Source organism: Gracilinanus agilis, chromosome 5, assembly GCF_016433145.1.
Source record: "Gracilinanus agilis isolate LMUSP501 chromosome 5, AgileGrace, whole genome shotgun sequence".
NCBI classification, from domain to species: domain Eukaryota; kingdom Metazoa; phylum Chordata; class Mammalia; order Didelphimorphia; family Didelphidae; genus Gracilinanus; species Gracilinanus agilis.
The window spans coordinates 252867703-252887014 of record NC_058134.1 but is presented as its reverse complement, the minus strand read 5'-3'; the positions used below and the strand labels follow the sequence as shown (position 1 = coordinate 252887014).

General features: G+C 34.8%; 1 protein-coding gene across 1 annotated transcript in view; it reads left to right on the top strand.

Moving 5' to 3' along the window:
- Positions 1-19312, top strand: part of ACSS3 (acyl-CoA synthetase short chain family member 3) — a 248451-nt gene that overhangs the window by 224056 nt on the left and 5083 nt on the right. Inside the window, exons 11-12 of the mRNA XM_044679177.1 lie at positions 4448-4529; positions 5505-5627. Coding sequence (XP_044535112.1) covers positions 4448-4529; positions 5505-5627 — 205 coding nt within the window. The remainder of the gene's footprint in view (positions 1-4447; positions 4530-5504; positions 5628-19312) is intronic.

The window sequence follows — 19312 nt, the reverse complement described above, 5'->3', positions numbered from 1 at the left end:
TAATATTTTGTGGAGATCCGAATGACAAGGTTGAAGGTTATGAATGAAAAGAAACACTACAAATTGGAAACTAACCCAACCCATGTTGAGGGGAACTGCTAGGTTTTGTTATTACACAGTGCAGAATTTGAGTTATCACCCTGTAATCCATCATTCTCAGCCTTTTAGACTAGCTTCTTGTCAGATTAAAATGATATCTTTAATATATTTCTTGAATTCAAGTCATTATTAGTAACATGTGGCAGATACCATATTGTGACCTTATCTGCTTAGTCACCTGAAGTTAGATTCTTCTTATACAGTCACAGTGTTCCATAATGTCTTGATATCTAGCAATTTTGATATTAAAAAGATGAAAGTTTTCAAAGAGATGCAGCTTGAGATTATCCAAAAGACCACACAGGTTTTCAAATGGACTCCATCTCACTATGCTCCAATTCAACTTTGAGTCTTGCTCATTGTAGAGTGCCTGTCTAAGAGATTTGGATTTTATGTTGTAACTCAATGAGATGCACATCAAACTTCAGGTTATAATCTGCTCATTAAACATTCCTCATCTCATATTTTCCTCGGTGGATTACTGAGTCAAGAGCTTTTGGATGTCTTTCAAGGAGGCTATGTAATACTTTCTAGGTTGCAAAGCAATGGAAGCATTTGGAGGGCCTTGCCTTTTATAGGGAAACTTTTCTGTTGATTGAATTTTTCATCAAGATTCTTATGTGACCTAGTGAACACCATCAACAAGAATATGACTTTTTGTTTTATGCTTTGCTTGACATTAATGAGAATTAATTCCATGCTACAGTCATTCCTGTAGTTATTTAATGGAGACTGTCATTCATAGGGGACTATATTTCTTTATCAGGATCTTTTGTATGAATTTTAATACAAAGATGGATGGCATGTTGTTGGAGAAAACTCTTTAATTTTAATCCTCTACCAGCTCAATATAGTTTTCTGAAATCATTAGATTATGAGTTTAATAGAATCTTAAACTCTCTACCTCTCACTCAGTGTGATTGTGAAAATGAGACCTGCTGTAGAAAATCATCTGTAAAAATACAAATGTCCTCCTCTCTTGTTTTCATCAAGGCTTCCTTTCATACAAGAACTAACCTTTTTCATCTGTATCTTAGAAGAGAAAAGGAAGTATGTGGGCAGTAGTTACTGACTTCTTCCTCTTCTAAGTAATTGCTTATATCATCTTCCTGTTTACCTTCTAGAGAGTAGAAGCATTGCTACCAACTATTTTAATAGTTTAGTTTAATAGTCAACATTGAAAAATGATGAAGTGATTTTGAGTAGAAAGAAAGGAAAGCATGCAAGATGTTGTAAAAATAGAACTGTTAAGGTTTGGCATATGATTGTAATTTTGGAGCCCAGAAGTTAGTGGGGAGTCCAAGAAGATTCTGAGGTTGCAGATCTCTATGCAATATCAAGAGAATGAGAAGAGTTCCATTGGATAGGACTATCTGCCCTAAAGTAGGAGGATTAGTCAAGAATCACACAAAATGGGAAGGTATGGATGATTTGCAGATAGCCTAAATGTAGGGAATTCTCACACCCATAAAGTCATGCATACATTTTAAAGTTTTTGAAAAAATCCACAGTATCACCCATATAGAATTGCTGAGAAGATCAGGCAAAATACTACAGCTTTATTATCTTTAAAGCATATCATTGATCTCACTGTCATGATGTTTTCCAAACCATGACACTTTGTTCAAGTGGTCAATAAAATGGTTTATCTTTAATAATTTATTTTTTTAAATACTGGATAGTCAGTATGAGAATTCCATGTATTCTTTTAATTTAATTTAATTTAAAACCCTTACTTTTCATCTTAGAATCAATTCTAAATATCAGTTCCAAGGCAGAAGAGTGGCAAAGGCTAGACAATTGGGGTTAAATGACTTGCCCAGGTTCACACAGATAGGAAGTGTTTGAGGCTAAATTTGAAACCAAGACCTCCCATCTCTAGGTTTGTCTCTACTAAGTCACCTTGCTGTGCCTTTATGCATTCTTTTGGCAATCATTTACCAAAAAAATATTCAGGTCAACCAGTATTTATTAAATGGCTTATGTTCTAGACACTGTTCAAGAGTTACAAAAACCAAAATGAAAATGGTCCCCTCCCTTAAAGAGATTAGATTCTTCCAGGATGCAGGATTAGTAAATCACTGTAGATTCATAAATCATTATAATGTTTTTGCAAAGTAACGTAATGTAATTTTAAGAGGATAAAACCCTTGAGAGCTGGGGAGGGGAATCAGAAGAGGCATCTTGTAGGAAGGGGCACCTGAACTTTGCTCAAAGGAAAGAAAGGATTCTTACAAAGTCAAGGTGCAGAAGGAAGTTTTACATTCCAGAGATAAACAGTATATTGTCCGAGGTGATGAGGAGTTTAAGGAGACTTAAGATGTAGCCTTTGATCTGAAGGTAGTTATGATCTAAATAGGGAAACAGGATTTGGTATCTGTGATACTGTGGAAAAAACCTGGGCTTTGGAGCAAATACACTTGGGTCATACTATTAGCACTATCATAAATTAGCTTTGTAACATTGTGCATTTTATATGCTGTAAGATTAAAGTTAATATCCAAAACTCCAAGAATTGTATTGTATGAAATTTATTAATAATCACTTGAAGTAGAAAGAAAATAAAACTAAAAGAAAGAGAAGTTCAAGCCTAATTATCTAACAAAAAGTAAAGCCACATGTGTAGATTCTCCTGCCTGACATAAAGCCCACTTTTCCAGCATAATTAGGGGAGAAGAGAGAGAGGGGAAGGGTCACACACAAACTTTATCTCCAAAATGTAAGGACGTAACGTGAGAATGAAAGTGGGATGCTGGGATTTAGAGTCCTGGGGAGAAGATTCTAATTATACAATCCCCCCTGTGATTCCATTGGAAAATGAGCATGTAGAAATTGCCCAGATTTACATGCCTAGTTTCCCCTATGAATCAGTACACACAACCAACATATATTTCTAAAAATCTTTAAATAGAGGTACATATAATATTGCAGTTTCTAAGAGGAAATTAAAATTAATTTGGGGATGAGAGGGAAATAAAAGAGAAAGAGAACAAAACTAATGATTGCTAGGGTGTTGACAAAAAGTCAATTGGGGGCAGTCCCCTTTGGCATAAAGTTTACATTCAAAATAAATGCATTCAGCCCCCCACAGTTCAATTTCACTATAGAATCTGCTCCCCAGGACTCTAAATTCCAGCATCCCACTTTTGTTGCCTCCCTCCTTTCCTTTCCTTCCTTCTTCCTTCCTTCCTTCCTGTCATGAGAAATACTGTAGCAGAATGGATGAAGAGTTAGCCTTTGAATCAAGAAAATCTGGTTTAAAGTTTGCTTCTGATATATTCAGCTGTGTAACCATAGGTTACACCAAGCTACATTGGTGGAGCCAATTTCTACTTTAGGACTTCACTACCTAAATGCTATAGAGGGAAAGATAAAGACTACGTGAGCTACAGGAGGAACTGTGTCTTTTTTCTTGGCACCAACAGAAAGTAAATAATAATTAAATCAAATAGGCCAAGAGGAGATAAGAACAACTGACAGGGCATTTGGTTGTACGTGTCACATTTGTCTGCCATGGAATAAGCCAAAGATTATTAGTGGCTTTTGAACAAAAGCACTTAGATTTGTGAGAAATTTCCTTTTCCAAAACCTGGAACAGCTTTGGGGTCCCTCTTGTCCTCTTCCTTCACAAACCCAAAGTTATAAAAGTACCAGAGAACACCCATGTGAACAGAAACAGTTAATTCTTTTTATGACCTCTAAGGTCCCTTCCAACACTGTAACTACCATTTTAGGATGTAGTCCAGGAAAGTGGTTTTACTTTCCATTACTAACCACAGCTTCAAGCCCCCTTATTTTAATTTTAATTTTGTTACTGTTGCTAATAATCCAATGATTTCTCAGCATAAAAATGGGCCAAATATACATAGATCACAAAAGAACAATTGTCCTTACACTTTGGTTCAAATTCCAACTCTTCTCCTAGCTACATGTATGACCTTAGATAAGTCATTAGTTTCCTCATACAGAAAATGTAAAATCATCTATAAAATGATAGAATTAGCCTAGATGAACTAGGAGTCTTTCCAGCTCTAACTCTGAAATCTGTAATCCTAAATAAGCTGTCTAGACCTCGGTTTCTTCAACATTAAAAAAAGTATTAGATTAAATGACTTCTAAGATTCCTTCCAATTCTAAATCTATGGTGCTATGATCTCTGATTCTCAGTGGTTTGAGGATGTGTAGTCAGCTTGGCAGTAGATTTGGAGACTTAAGAGAAATGCACCTATTTTCTACCAAATATCTGTTGTCCATCTCATTAATGATATGTTCTCTAATCAGTCTGCCTGTATAGGTTTTCATTCAATCTCACCTACCGAATGCTAACTTCTCTGTATTTTCTTCTAAGGTTGCCTCTTCCACCAGGAGCATTTTCGGGCCTCTGGAAAAACCAAGAAGCATTCAAGCATTTGTATTTTGAGAAGTTTCCAGTAAGAACTTTTCTGATACAGTTTTAGATGACTTTGCTGCCTTGTCAAACTTGTTCATACAAGAAAAAGCCAGGAATAAATTGTCCTTAAAATCTTGGACCAGAAAAGAGGTTTAAAAGACTATTCAATGTTGTTGCATTCTTGCAGGAATGTGAATTGCCCCATATGTTATTTAGCACTGGCTGAGTTGACATTTATCTTAATTTTAACCATTCATGTGGTTGGAGGTTCCACTATCCTCATATCCAACTTGTTTTAGAACTGAACCATCTTTTCTTTCTTTTCCACAATAAAGAAGTTCTTTCTTGGATCTAAACAAGTTTACTTGTATTTAATCTTATTTCTTCTTTTAGTTATTTTGTAGAGGGAAACACTGTGTAATTTGATTGATAAAATGTGAAAGACTGGGATTGAATTATTGAAAATAGGAACTACTGCTTCATAGCTAACTTTCTATTTCTTTAAACTTGGGGAAGATAGTTGTCAGAGAAAAGACAGAGTCTATTGCTGAGATTTTACTTGAAGCAATTCTAGCTCAGTTGATTTACTGTCTGCTGGCTTCAGGGTAGAACAAGAATAGATTAAACTTTGTGATACCTTTCAAATATTAACATAGAAAAAAATCTAATTTTAAATCAAGAAGATATCTGCCAATCAAGCACTGTGTGCTACTAATAGATATTGAGACAATACTTTTCCATTAAGAAAAGAAATTGGGTTCATAAACTTTGTTGCTCAGTGTTTAATTCTTAACTTAGGTATACATAAGAAACTTTAAATTTGTAACTAGATTTGAGGACAAAATATCTGGCAAGCTTTGCAAATAATTTTTAAACAAAATTCAGTAGCCTCATAACATCTAATATTTGGTACAACCATTTCTTTTCTGTTTTATAATGTCCTAAATTTAACAATTAAGCTATTATTTAACTACATGAAAGCTAAAATATATCTGTGTGGATGTTGTGTTTACAGGGATACTATGATACCATGGATGCTGGTTACATGGATGAAGATGGCTATTTGTATGTAATGTCTCGAGTTGATGATGTAATCAATGTGGCAGGTCACCGGATTTCAGCTGGTGCCATTGAAGAGGTATTAAAGAATACCGCACAAATTCTTTTCCTAAAGGTGAACAAGAATAAGGATAGGAATATGTCTAGACCTGTGATTTCACAGGTCTAAGGAACTCCTGGCTGAGGCAACATTTTCTGCTAGAGAACACTGTCACTTTCCTCTTCAAGTTAGAATCTTCCAGAGCTGCCTGGGGCAATAAGAGTGTTAATAACTTGCTCAGGATCAATATATACATTAGAAGTAGGATTTGAATACAGGTCTTCCTTATTCCATTATGCCATGTTCTCTCTCTGAAGTGGAAGAGAAAAATGCATCAAAAATTATAAATGGAAGGTTGTTATGAGCACTCATTGTATGTGATACTTTGCTAAGTATGGGTGTGGAGCCTGGCTCTGCTAAGATTCAATTTGTTTAATTTATTTTGGATTTTGATGACCAATCTACAAAATGGAGGTGATATTTACATCCCATAGAACTATTTCGAAGAAAGTATGTTTTAAATCTTAAAGGGCAAGGTAATTTTTTTTTTGGTCCATGTCTGTGATTTCATTCTTGGATGAAGTTCTAAAATATACCAACACTCTCTACTAACACAAAGGGGTAACTCATTTGTAATTTAAGTTTCAGAGTTGCCTGGTGTCTTAAGAAATTAAATGTCTTACTTATACTCACCCAGTTAGTATAATTCAGAATCAACTTTTGGACCCTGTTTCTTCCCAACTCTGATCTATCATGCCATATTCCCTTTCATATATTATTTTATTAGAAGTAGAATGATACAGTGGGTTGGGCCCAGGAAGAAGGACCCGGATCCAAATTTTGCCTCAGATATTTGTGAGTTTTATAACCCTGAGTATGTAGTTTAACCACCCTGTGCCTTAGTTTCCTCATTTGTTAAAAATTATGGTTGGGATGACAAGAATGGACTTGATAGCTTCTAAGGTATTTGCCAGCTTAAAAAAAAATCTATGTTTCTAGGATTATTTTCTTTTGATCCAACCCCAAACTAGGTGAATAAATCAATGAGAGAATGAAAAAGCATTGGTTAGACACTTAATGTATACCAAGTACTCTGCAAGGCTGAGGATATAAATATAGAAAATAAGAAAGTTCCTATCTCAAAGAGTTAATATTCTAAGTTTTATATTTTCATTATGAATTTAACAAATATCCCAAAACAAGAGAGAGCATTTCTGTATATAAATAGAAAAGAAAATGATTGTGTGAAAATGTGAAACTTTATTAGTTTACTTCTTTAAAAATTTATTTACCTCAGTTATAACTAATGACAATTTTTTAACATTAGTTTTCTAAAATTTTGAGTTTTACAATTTCTCTCCCCCTCCTTGAGATGTTAAACAATTCAATATTGGGTAATCATGTGCTATCATTCTGAACATATTTTTTATCTTGGTCATGTTTTGGAAGAAAATACAGATTTTTTAAAAACATGAAGAAAATATTGTGGGAAATGGTATGCTTTGATCTGCATTCATACTTTATCAATTCTTTCCTTGGAGGTGAATATATACGTTACTTTTAAAAACACTGTGTTATATAAAAGATCTCATACTCTAATGGAGGAAACACTTTATAAAGGGGAATGGTAACCAAAAAAGGGAGTTTTGGCCTATGGTGTCTTTGAGGAGAGTGGAAAAAGTTATTCATGGGCATGGGACAAACTACTGTTTAAATGGTAGAAAATGTTTAATAGCACAATTAAAGTTTCAGTGAGATCAGCAAAAACAGAATTAGAGGTTCTGCTAATCTCCTCCCCTAATTAAATGATAGTCACCTTCTATAAAGTGGGTATTTATCTTCATTTACAGCACACTAAAGCAGTATAAGCCCTTCTTCTGTACACTTAGCTGTCTCAGTGTGGCAGCCAATTCTCTTATGCTCCAATGACAGGAAACCATTTCATTAAATATTTTGGTAGATATGACCCATGTGTACTCTTATTATAGTGTCACCATTTATACTTGACTCTCCCTTTTGTAAAACTTGGAAATTGAAATTCATGCCTCAAGTATTTTGGTCTGCTTCTCAGAAAGGGAACTCTGCCTGCCAGCATTCTTAATTTCTTGCCACTTTAAGATGACTTTCTACTTCTATATGCATTTCTCACAGAGATAATTAGTTCAAAATATAGTAATTTCATATGCTGAACATTTATATGTCAATAAGAACCCCAACAGTTATATTTTGTTGGGGAGAAGTATGAAAATAATAAGGCAGCCCAACATAAGGCATATTTTACTTGAAAATATTGCTGCTGGGGGCAGAGCCAAGATGGCAAAGAAGATACAGGGACCTATCTGATACCTACCAAATTACCCTTCAAAAAAGCAATGATATAACTCCTCAAAATGAGTTCTGGAGCAGCCTAACCCTCAGAAAGACAAGGTAAAGTCATTTTCCAGCCAAAACATCTTAGAAGGCTGGCACAAGAGATTGAGTACACCTGGGTGGAGATAGAGTACAGCAACAGGGCAGCCCCACAGAGGCAACAAGCCTTGGGTGCAGCTGAAGAAACAGCTAAGGCTTCTGGAACTCTTAGCCACAAATGTTAAGAGGGATCAGACAACTGTTCAGAAGGTGATAATAAGGATCCCTTTGCTGGCTCTTTGTGCAAGACTCTTGTCACATTGCCCATATGCAGAACCAAGACCTGGGGCACAGTGCAGGCTAAGGAAGAGTACTAGTATAGACCAGCACTTGCAGCCACAAAGGAGCAGGGGACCCTGGTCACAGTTCCAAGGGGTAAAAGATTGCTCAGGATTATTCACAGACCCAAGCACAGGCTAAGAGAGTATTAAACACATCATAACTTACATTGTACCACCTTGGAAGATCTGAAAGCAGATAAATCCCCAGTGCCAGCTCTGAAGGCACCTACACAAAAAAATTTTGAAGTTAGAAAAGTGCAACTTTCATCACAGTTACAGAGCCTCCTGTTAACAGTATTTTAAACTAAAAGAAAAGAAGAAAAGCAGGAAAATGGGCAAATAACAAAATAATTGATTCAACTTAGAAAGTTATTTTGGTAATAGGGTAGACTCAAACTACGAAGACAACAAATTCAGTACTGCTGCATCCAAAGCATCTAAGAAAAATATAAATTGCTTTTAAGATCAAAAATAATTACTGGAAGAGACCAAAAACAATTTTAAAAAACAAATATAAGAGGTAGAAGAGAAATTGGGAAAAGAAATGAGAGTGATACAGGAAAATTGTGGGGGGAAAAAAAAGAGTCAGCACCTTGGTTAAGAAAGCACAAAAATGTACTGAAGAAATGAAGATCTTTTAAAAACAAAGTAGGCCAATTAGTAAAAGAGGCACAAAAATCCAAAGAAGAGAAGAACTTTTTAAAAAGCAGAATTGTCAAAATGGAAAAAGATATACAAAGATCCACTGAAGAAAAAAAATTCTTGAAATATAGAACTGGCCATTCGGGAAAAGAGGTACAAAAATTCTCTGAAGAAAAGAACTCTTTACAAAGTAGAATTGGCCAGACGGAAAAGGAGATATAAAAGCTCACTCAAGAAAATCACATCTTAAAAATTAGAACTGTCTCTATGTGACAACAAGAAATAAACAAAGTCAAAAGAATGAAAAAATGGAAGAAAATGTGGAATATCTTATGGGAAAAAAAACAATTTATTGGGAAAATAAGTCCTGGAAAGATAATTTAAGAATTATTAGATTACCTGAAACCATCTTTCAAGAAATCATCAAGGAAAACTGCCCTGATATTCTAGAACCAGAGATCAAAATAGAAATGGAAAGAATCCATTGATGACCTCCCAAAAAAGATTCCAAAAAAGATAACTCCAAGGAATATTATATCTAAATTCTAAAACTTCCAGGTCAAGGAGAAAATATTGCAAGCAGTCAAAGAGCAACCATTCAAATATCATGGAGTCATAGGATAACACAAAACCTAGTAACTTCTACATTAAAGGATAGGAGCTCCTGGAATATGATATTCCAGAGGGCAAAGGAGCTAGGAATTCAACCAAGAATTATTTACCTACTAAAACAGCATCATCCTTGAGAGAATAAAATGGATATTCAAAGAAGTAGGTGACTTTCAAACATTCCTAATGAATAGACTATATCTGATATCCATATTGAGAGAAAGAACTGTTTGGGTAGAAACGCAGAATAAAAACATTTGATTTATCACTTATTTATATGGGTATAGGATGTGGGGTTTTGGTTTTTAAAAGATTAATTTATTACAAAAATGAATGATATGGAAATAATTATTGAGTGATAATACATGTGGAATTGCTTGTTGACTCTAGGAGAGGGGAGAGAAAAGTAGAGAAAAAGAACATGAGTCATGTAACCATGGAAAAATATTTAAATAAAAAAATTAAAAATAATAAGAAAAAAAGACTAAAAATGAATGGAAATTTTGACTCTGTTACAAGGCTCAAAACAATCATAAAAAGATAAACAGGAAAGAGAAATCAAAAGACATTGAATAAAGTTGAACTGCATATATCCCTACATCAGGAGATGATACTTATAACACCAAAGAATTTTATAATTTTTAGGGCAGTTAGAAATATACATAGAGAGGGGGTATAAGCAGAATATGACAGAATGATATAAAAATTAAATTAAGGCATAAGAAAGAGAAATGCATTGGGAAGAGGGGGAAGGGAAAATAGAATAAGATAAGTTATTGCACATAAGAGAGGCATGAAAGTACATTCATAGCAGAGAGGGAGATGAAGGAAATGAGGAGGAGAGCATGCAAATCTTACTTTCATCAGAAATGGCTCAAGGAGTGAAGAATATACACAATCAACTAGGTAGAGTAAGCTATCTTACCCTACAGGAAAGTAGGAGGAGAGGAGAATAAGAGAAAGCAGTGGGGTTTATAGAAAAGAGGGCATATTAGGAGAAGTGAAGGTCAGAAACTAAATGGGTAAGTGGGATGAAAAGTAATACACAGTCATCATAATGGTGCAGAAATTTTTTACAAATCTATTAAAGACCTCATTTCTCAAATATGTAGAGAAATGACTTGAATATATAACAATACAAATCATTCCCCATATGAGAAATGGTCAGAGGAGATGAACAGGCAGTTCTTAGACAAAGTAAATAAAGCTCTCTATAGTCATACATAAAATGCTCTAAATCAGTATTATTTAGAGAAATACAAATTTAAAAATTCTGAGATACCACCAAACACTTATCAGATTGGCCATATGACAGAAAATGAAATTACAAAACTTGAAGGATATATGGGAAAGCTGGGACAGGAATGCATTTTGGGAGGAGTTGAGAATTGATTCAGGCGTTCAGGAGAGCAATTTGTACCTTTGCCCAAAGGATTATAAAAGAGTACCCACCCTTTGACCCAGCAATACCATTATTAGGTTTGCATCCCAAGGAAATAAAAAAATAAAAAGGGGAAGTAATTATATATACAAAAGTATTCAAAATAGGTATGTGTTTTTGTTTGTTTTTGTGGGGGCAAAGATTTGGAAAGTGAAGAGATGTGCATCAATTGGGGAATGGCTGAATAAGTTACAGTATGTGATTGCAATGGAATACTATTGTGCTATAAGAAATGACAAGCAAAAATTTCATTAAAAAACTTGGAAAGACTTACATGAACTGAAACAGAGTGAAATAAGCAGAACCAAGAGAATAGGCATAATCTACAATAATCAACTGTATATAATACCTTAGTAATACAGTGATCCAAAACTATCCTAAAGGACTCATGATAAAAAATTCCACCCACTTCCAGAGAAAAATAATTGAATCTGAATCCAGACCAAAGCAAACTCTTTCTTAATTTTTTTTCCTATTTGAGTTTCCTTCCACAAAAGGATTAATATGGGGAAATGTTTTACATGGTTATATATATAAAATCTATGTGATTGCTCATCATCTCTATGAGAGTGGGGCTGGGGGAGAGGAAAGGGAGGGAGAGAATTCAAGACTCAATGGTCTTTGAAAAATGTTGGAAACCACTGTTGCATATGATTAGGGAAAAATCTTGCTGCTGACAATATATTAAAATAAAAAGAACTGAAGTTTTGGAAGGTGAAAAAAAAAAGAGGATAATTTAAATCCAAAGTTGCCATGTTTCTCCCATGTTTGTGATTGGAATCTAGCCCATTTAATGACATTTAACAAATGAATGCTTATAATGTGCTCTTGATATCCAGAATGTCCTTTTCAGCTATCCCACTAAATAAAAAACTCCCCTTATTTACCATGGAATACTAGAGCAGCCCTTAAGCTTTTGCATTTAATATGAAAATTACAATGAAAACTTTCTCAAAGGGTATACCAACACATAAGGGTATACAGAGTACAACCTCCTGAAAGATCCCCCACCAAAACCAGGCTTTGAGAGCTCGTGTTTTTTGCCAAACGAAATTCCATTTACAGTATTTGATGCATTTTATCTTTTGCTTCCAAAAGAGAACATGTATAGGGGATACCTCAATAAGATACTAGATTGGGAATCAGGAGGACATGGTATCAAATTTTTCCTTAAACATTATTGGCTGTGTGACTTGAGCAAGTCCAATCTCCTTCAGTCTGTTTCCTCATCTGTAAAATGAGGGGGTTGGATTCAGTTACCTCTAAGGTCTTTTCCGTCTCTAAGTCTACAAACCCAAGTCTTATGATCTATTTCCTCCCTTTTCCAAGGGAGACTTTGATTTTTTTCCAAGGTTATTTTGATTTTTTCTTCCCTCTTTTTGTGATAAAAGTTCTATTGGTAGCCATGGAAACCTGGAAATTTGGTACTAAAGCCTATAGCAGTGTTCAAAAGCAATTTGCCTCTTCAAGAAGATTGTTTTGACCAAATCACCACTGTTTGTTTCTAAGTTAGTTCTTATGTTCACTAGAAAAGGAGTGATAACTTCCCCAGAATGATGTTATACACAGTGAGTATATCTTGAGAATTTGATTACTGGCTTTACATGTGCCCAATATTATCTTGTATAATCTGAATATTAATCAAGAGTGGAATTTTTCTCACAATTTCCCATTGCTATCTTAATGCATATTCAAATTTTATTTTAATCTCAATGTTCCTCTCTTCCAACTCTTCCTCTACTACAAATAGACTCCTCCCCATTTTGCTGTCTGTTTTAAGTAAACGTCTCAGAGATTATTAAAAAGGTAAATGAAAATATCACCATCCTTCTTATCTCAATAAAAATTCACAATACAAAATCCCACTAAAAATGTTCAAGGAACATGTGTTGAATTGGCTCTTGAAATGGTAGTAACTGTCTATCTTTAAGGATCTTAGCTATTTCCCAGTGTGAATAAAGTTACTTGAGAGAGCTCCCAGACAACATAATTGTCCTTAAACCATAGCTACCTCGTGTCTGTATGTCCTTTGTACAGGGGAGACATTCATTAAATATTTGTTGAATTCATTGATGGGAATTTCTGGTCCTTGCTTTTGGTTCATTGGAATAGGATTCTTCATCTCATTAGGCAATTATTTGTTGTTGTATGTTCCCCGATTTGTTTGTGTTCTCAGATTTGAAAGGGACATTTTATTGCCTTCTCAAACTCTCACTCTACCAAACCTCTCATTTTCCACATTTTTCAAAATATTACTTTTTATTAATGATGAAAGGATTCTTGATATTGCATTTTGTGTCTTTGTGATACAGAGGCATTAGAAAACTTTCTAGGAATCATTGAAACCCTCATATAACCAAATCACTCTGTGAGGGGCACAACAACCAATCCCTGCCTGCTCCCCCTGTGTTGTCCATTGTGTCCCAAAAGTTCACCAGAGCAAGTCTAATGTATTAGAAATCTTCCATCATGCCATTTCCCAGCCATTTGCAATCTGAGTCACTTATCTGGTCTCCTGCTGAGACTGTCTTCTGCTACTTTCTAACTCCAGCTCTCCTATATATATTCTTTGCCTATTAGCATGTAAACACCTTCTCGGGAAGGACTGTTTCTAGCCTTTAGTGCAATTTATATTCCTTCATTTTTTACATTTAAAGGATGTAAAAAATATTTAAGGGATACCAGTAGAACACATGGGATGGCGAATACTTATCCTTCAGTCTCACTATCCTTCAGTCTCACCCAACTTTTTGATCACATTTTTCTTGTTAATATATATTAAATTTTAAATTCATTGCTGGTAATGTGTCATGGCCAGCTCATGTCCACTATGGCATTTCTCTGAGTGATGATTGTTTTTATTTGTTTAATATTAATGACTAGTATTCATCAAATCTCACCCATATAGCAACATTCACAAGTTATTGCATTAAGAAAGATTGACCTTTGTTTCAAGGAAAGTTTTGGATCCTAGGAATCTTCGCTGCCTTTAGGATGCCATTTCATTGAATGTCAGCATCTATCTCACATTATATAGACCTATGTCCTAACATACCCCAAATAAATAAAATTTTAGAATGATGTCGGAAAAAGAAACTTAACACCACATTACCCAGGCCAACCCCTTCTTGGATGCAGAAATACCCTCTTTGCTGTCCCCAATTAATAATCATCCTGCTTCTTCTGGAAGAGTTCCAGTAGTGAAGAATTCACTCTCTCATGAAGCTAATAATTCTACCCACTGGTGCTAGTTCTGCCCTCTGGTAACAAAAGAAATCTAATTTTTCATCTATGTGACAGGCCTTTAAATATTTAAAGATAGTCAACCCTGTCTTTTTTTTTTAGGCAAAATGTTCTCTTTTCTTTCAACAAGACTTCTTGAGACAAGCTTTTAATCTCTTTCACCCTCCTCTGACATGTTTCAGTTTGTCAAGGTCCTGCCTGATGTATGATACCCATAACTATGTCTGATTGGAATAGAGAATAATTGAACTAACCCCTCTCACCCATCTTTTTTTCTTCTGGACTCTGTACTTGTGCTGTAACAACAGTCTAAAGTTATAGCTTTTCTTTGAAAAAGAAAATTACATTACACTGCAATCTTTCCATCAACAAATTCAACTCAGTGGGTATTTGCTATGCATCTACTACATTCAAAGCCTGATTTCACTAGGACAAAACAAAGAACAAAACAAAGCCTCAGTCTTTTCCCCACCCCATGAAATGCTTTCTAGTTAGCCTCCTCCCATTGGCATGTATTTATGCATTTGCTTTTCCAAACTTTATAGATTTCCCATTTATCCTCATTAAAATTCAACAAGTAATATGTCACTTCCAATATCTTCTGAGAGATTAAATTGTCAATTGTACAAATAAAAAATTTATCAGGTGCTTTGCTTTTAGCATAAAAAGATTCCCAACAGGTAACCATGCAGTGAAAGTTCCCTTTACTAATATATCTTGTCTCAGTGTTAGCTTTTGATCTACATTATCATTCATTTCTTCTACTTGGCCAGGGGGTATGGCATACAATTCTCTAACAACATCCATTCTCTCTCTCTCTTCTCTTATCCTTCCCTAAATATTTCCACTAGAAATGATTCTTGAGATTCATTAATTCCACCTAGCTGAATATCTTCTTTACATACTGTTGCTTCCTGCCTTAACTATATTTCTTTGAAAAAGATCTAATTTTTTTCATTATTTCATCTTACTGTGTCCCATCCAGTGAAATCTTTAGATCATATTTACTTCCTTACTTTAAAAGCTGAAGTTTACTCTATTGTCTATCTGATATGCTTTGCTATAGAAACATCTCGATTTGCATTCCTCCTCTGACATTTATTCTGTGTGATCTTGAGCAAACCTAATTTCCCTAGATCTTAGTTTCTTATCTGTAAAACTAGGGGCAGAACTTGATGGTCTCTGAGATTCCTTCCTGTTCTTTATCTGGGATCCTAAGGTCTACTATTAGACTCTTGACTCCTCCAGTTTTTTGTTTACTTTTTTGTAATGTTTTCTATTACCTGATAATTTAGGCTCTATAGCTTTTTTGGTATCAAGCTTAATGTTTTCCATATGATCAAACAAGCAAAAAAGGAGCAGTTATTAGGCAACCAGCATATGCCAGGCATTGGGTTGGCTGCTAGAAATAAAAGCAAAAATGAAGCATTCCATGTTTTCCAGAAGCTTATATTCTATTGTGGGAAATGTTCTATAAATTTTTAGAAAATCTGTACACCCCAAATACAAGGGATTTTAGTAGTAGGGTTGAGTTGGAGTATTTTTTCTCCACATATTTATTTTCTATTCAAAGTCCTTAAAAAAAATTATCAGCTTTCCAGACAAGCATATTTCCCCCAACTCTTTTGAGTTGCCCTGTATCCTTTGTTGTTCTGTCATTTCAGTTGTGTCTGACTCTTCACCACTCCATTTGGATTTTTCTTGGCAAAAATAATAGAATGGTTTGCCACTTCTTTTGCCAGCTCATTTTATGAATAAGGAAACTGAGGCAAATGGGGTTAAGTGACTTGTCCAAAGTCACATAGCCAGTAAGCATTGGAGGACAAATTTGAACATAAGTCCTCCTAACTCCAGGCCAGGCACTCTACTCGGCCTAGTTCCCCTTGATCTTGTACTGAACCACAATCCAAATATTTATTTTCTTCAGCTTATTATATGTAACCAGGTATCCATATTCCATATGTTCCTTTCTCTTTAAAAAAGAGACAAAAAGCTCTCATGTCCCTGGAAATCTTATAATTTCTGACTTGGATTTTAGTGTCCTACTAGATACTTTCCAGCATTTTCCAGAAGGATCATTCTCCTCCCCATGAATCACCAGAAACAAGAAGTGGTTTATGGTTCTGATAAATCTCAACCAACTTTCCATGTGACAGGAAGATAGTGTGCCTTCTGATTGCCAATGTCTGTATATACCTGTTTCTGTACTCCTTAGCAAAGAGTCATTCACTATCATTTATTTATTGCTTCCAGATTTCTTTGAAGTGCCTAGTAAGCCTTCTATCACGTAATGTCCTAAACCAAAAAATTCAGGAAGTCCAGAACTATACTGTTGGCAAAACCTTGGCCTATCCTTTGGATCAAACCCTATATATAGTCTCAAGTTCAAAGAGTTAGAAATTTCCTCTTCCATTTCTCTCCTATGATAGAAGTTTCTACTTGTCAAGCTCTCAACATTGACTTTATTTTGACCCCCAAATCTTTTGTATCTATAGAACTTTTCATCCTCCCTTGATGCCATGGGGATTTGATAGCATCATTTCATCTGTTTTGAAACAACATATCAGGAGAAAAAATCATGCCCAAGTTTCCTCATTTGTTTGGCACATAATACATTCTGTTTCTCACTACATTTATCTCCTCAGAAACTATTTCCTCTAAAAGTGTTACATTAAAGTGCTAGCATATGAGGAAATGTTGAAGCAATTGGAGATGTTTAAATTGGAGAAGGGAAGACTCTGGTGGGAAAGGATAGCTGTCTAAGAATATCTGACACAACACAGTTAGCATAAAATAAAGATTGGACTTGTTTTGTTTTGGCTCCAGAGGACTAGAATCGAGAGCAGTGGAGGGAAATGGTAAAGAGACTGATTTAATCTTGTTACTAGGAATAACTATCCAGAAGAATCAAGTGCCTCAGGAGGGGATAGGAGCCCTTCATTGAAGATGTCCACCAGAGGCTAGGTGACTGTATTTTTTTGGATATGTTTTAGTGGGGATTCCTTTTTATATGGCCTTGACTCAAAGGCTATTGAGTGCCTTTTAACTCTTCAATTTGTTTAATTCTGTGAAAAACATAGCAAGTGCAATTTTTAGTCAAGATAATCTTTGCTTAGGTCTACAAGACAGACAAGAAAGCAGGTCTAATCAATTTAAAACAGCCACTGATTAACTCTGAAAACATCTGGCTCATAGACAGAGTTAGAAAAACCAAAGGTATTTGGGGACTTTATAGCCATCCTCTCCACCATTCTGGTTCATCTCACAGGGTTATTACCCTAAGGATTGTTTCAACAGGTATAGTTCAGAATGATTGTTGAAGTTGACATTGCACAATTAATTACCAATGGAAAGAATCCTTTTGCGTGTAGTTTAAGAAATTTGAAGCCAAAAGAAAAAAGATGTAACTGATCCCTGGAGCATATGTAACATATCATTGGCTTTTGGAGAATTTGGCTTAGCATGTCTCCAACATGTTAGATATTGGCTCATGATGAAAATAATTGTATATCTTTAATTCAGAAATTCAACAATATTTCAAATGTGAGAAACTACTACTGTGTGCCTGGCGCTATGGGGATGCTTTAGAAAGTAAAAGCAAAAGTCTCCATCCTTGTATTCAGAATAGGTTCATTTTGATTTAGAGCCAGAGTGAACATTAAATCTGATCTAGTCTGAATTTCTTATTTACCAGATGAGAGAACTGAAGCATTCAGAAGTTATTCATTCTTAAAAGGTCAGATGTTATTAGCAAAGCAACTGAGCTGGGTCTTGAACGCTGGACTCCAATATTCTTTCCATAACTATGTATATGTGTGTGTGTGTGTAGAAACATTTAATATGAAAAAATTGATATATTTATTTATTAATTTGGAAAAGACAGTAGAGTTAAAACTAAGTACTTAATGGTAGATAATACTGATTCTAAGAGCTCTCAGCTGTGTGGGAAAAGAAAGATCTAGTGACTCAACGTACTTCATATTTCTCTCGAATATTTTGATTTAACCATGTCATCTCCTCCATTAGAATGTATATGTTTTCAAGGCAAGTGCTGTCTGATTTTTCTTTATATTCCTAGCACATAGCACAGTGCCTAGCATAAAACAAGCATTTAATAAATAAATTGTTGATTGATAGATGAATGGATGGATTTGGGGTTAGTTAATGGAGACTTCATGGAGCAGATGGAATTTACATCTTTGCAATACTCAAATCTACTGTAATAGAAAAATCCTGCCAAGTCAACTCTGATTTTTATTTTTTTAATCTATGTTTCATTTTTTTGGCCTGGTTCACTCATGAGAGAGTCAAATCATTTTTGAGGTGCTACCAGATATAAAACATTCTGTTAAGCCCTTAACATTCTAATTACTTTAACTTTATGGGATATAGAACTAGATTGAGCTTTTGAATTTATCTGGTTCAATCCACTCATTTCATAGAGGCTAAAACACATCAGAATACTGAAGTTACTTACCCAAGTGAGAATTGAATACAGGCCTTCTGAATCTAAATCCTAGGTTCAACATAGACTAGTTTCATATTCATTCATATCATTTCTTTTTTATGATTTAATTTTTTTCAATTAAACATTTATTTTATCTCTTTTCCATCTTCCTCCCATTAAAAATAAAAATGAAGGATAACTAGACTGCTGAGAGGATTGAGAGCCAGTCCCTGAGACTGGAAGTCCTGGGTTCAAATATGACCTCAGGCACTTCCTGGCCATGTGAGCATGGGCTTAACTTAACCCCCATTGCCTAGCTCTTACCATTCTTCTACCTTAGAACCAGTATTAATTCTAAAATGGAAAATAAGAGTTTTTTAAAATAAATTTAAAAATGAAACCCTTGCATAGACAAAACAAATTCCCATATTGTCCATGTCCAAAAAAAGTGTGTCATTCTGTATCCATAGTCCCCTCATCTCTCTGTTAGGAGATGGGTAGAATATTTCATCAAGGATCCTCTCAAATCAAGGTCTTCTCATCATTTCTTTCTTTTCTTTAATTTAAATTAATCAATTAATTTCTTACATTAAACTCCCTAGGTGATTCCTTCCTCTCTTCTCCCCATTAGAGAAGGCGTCATTTGCCAAAA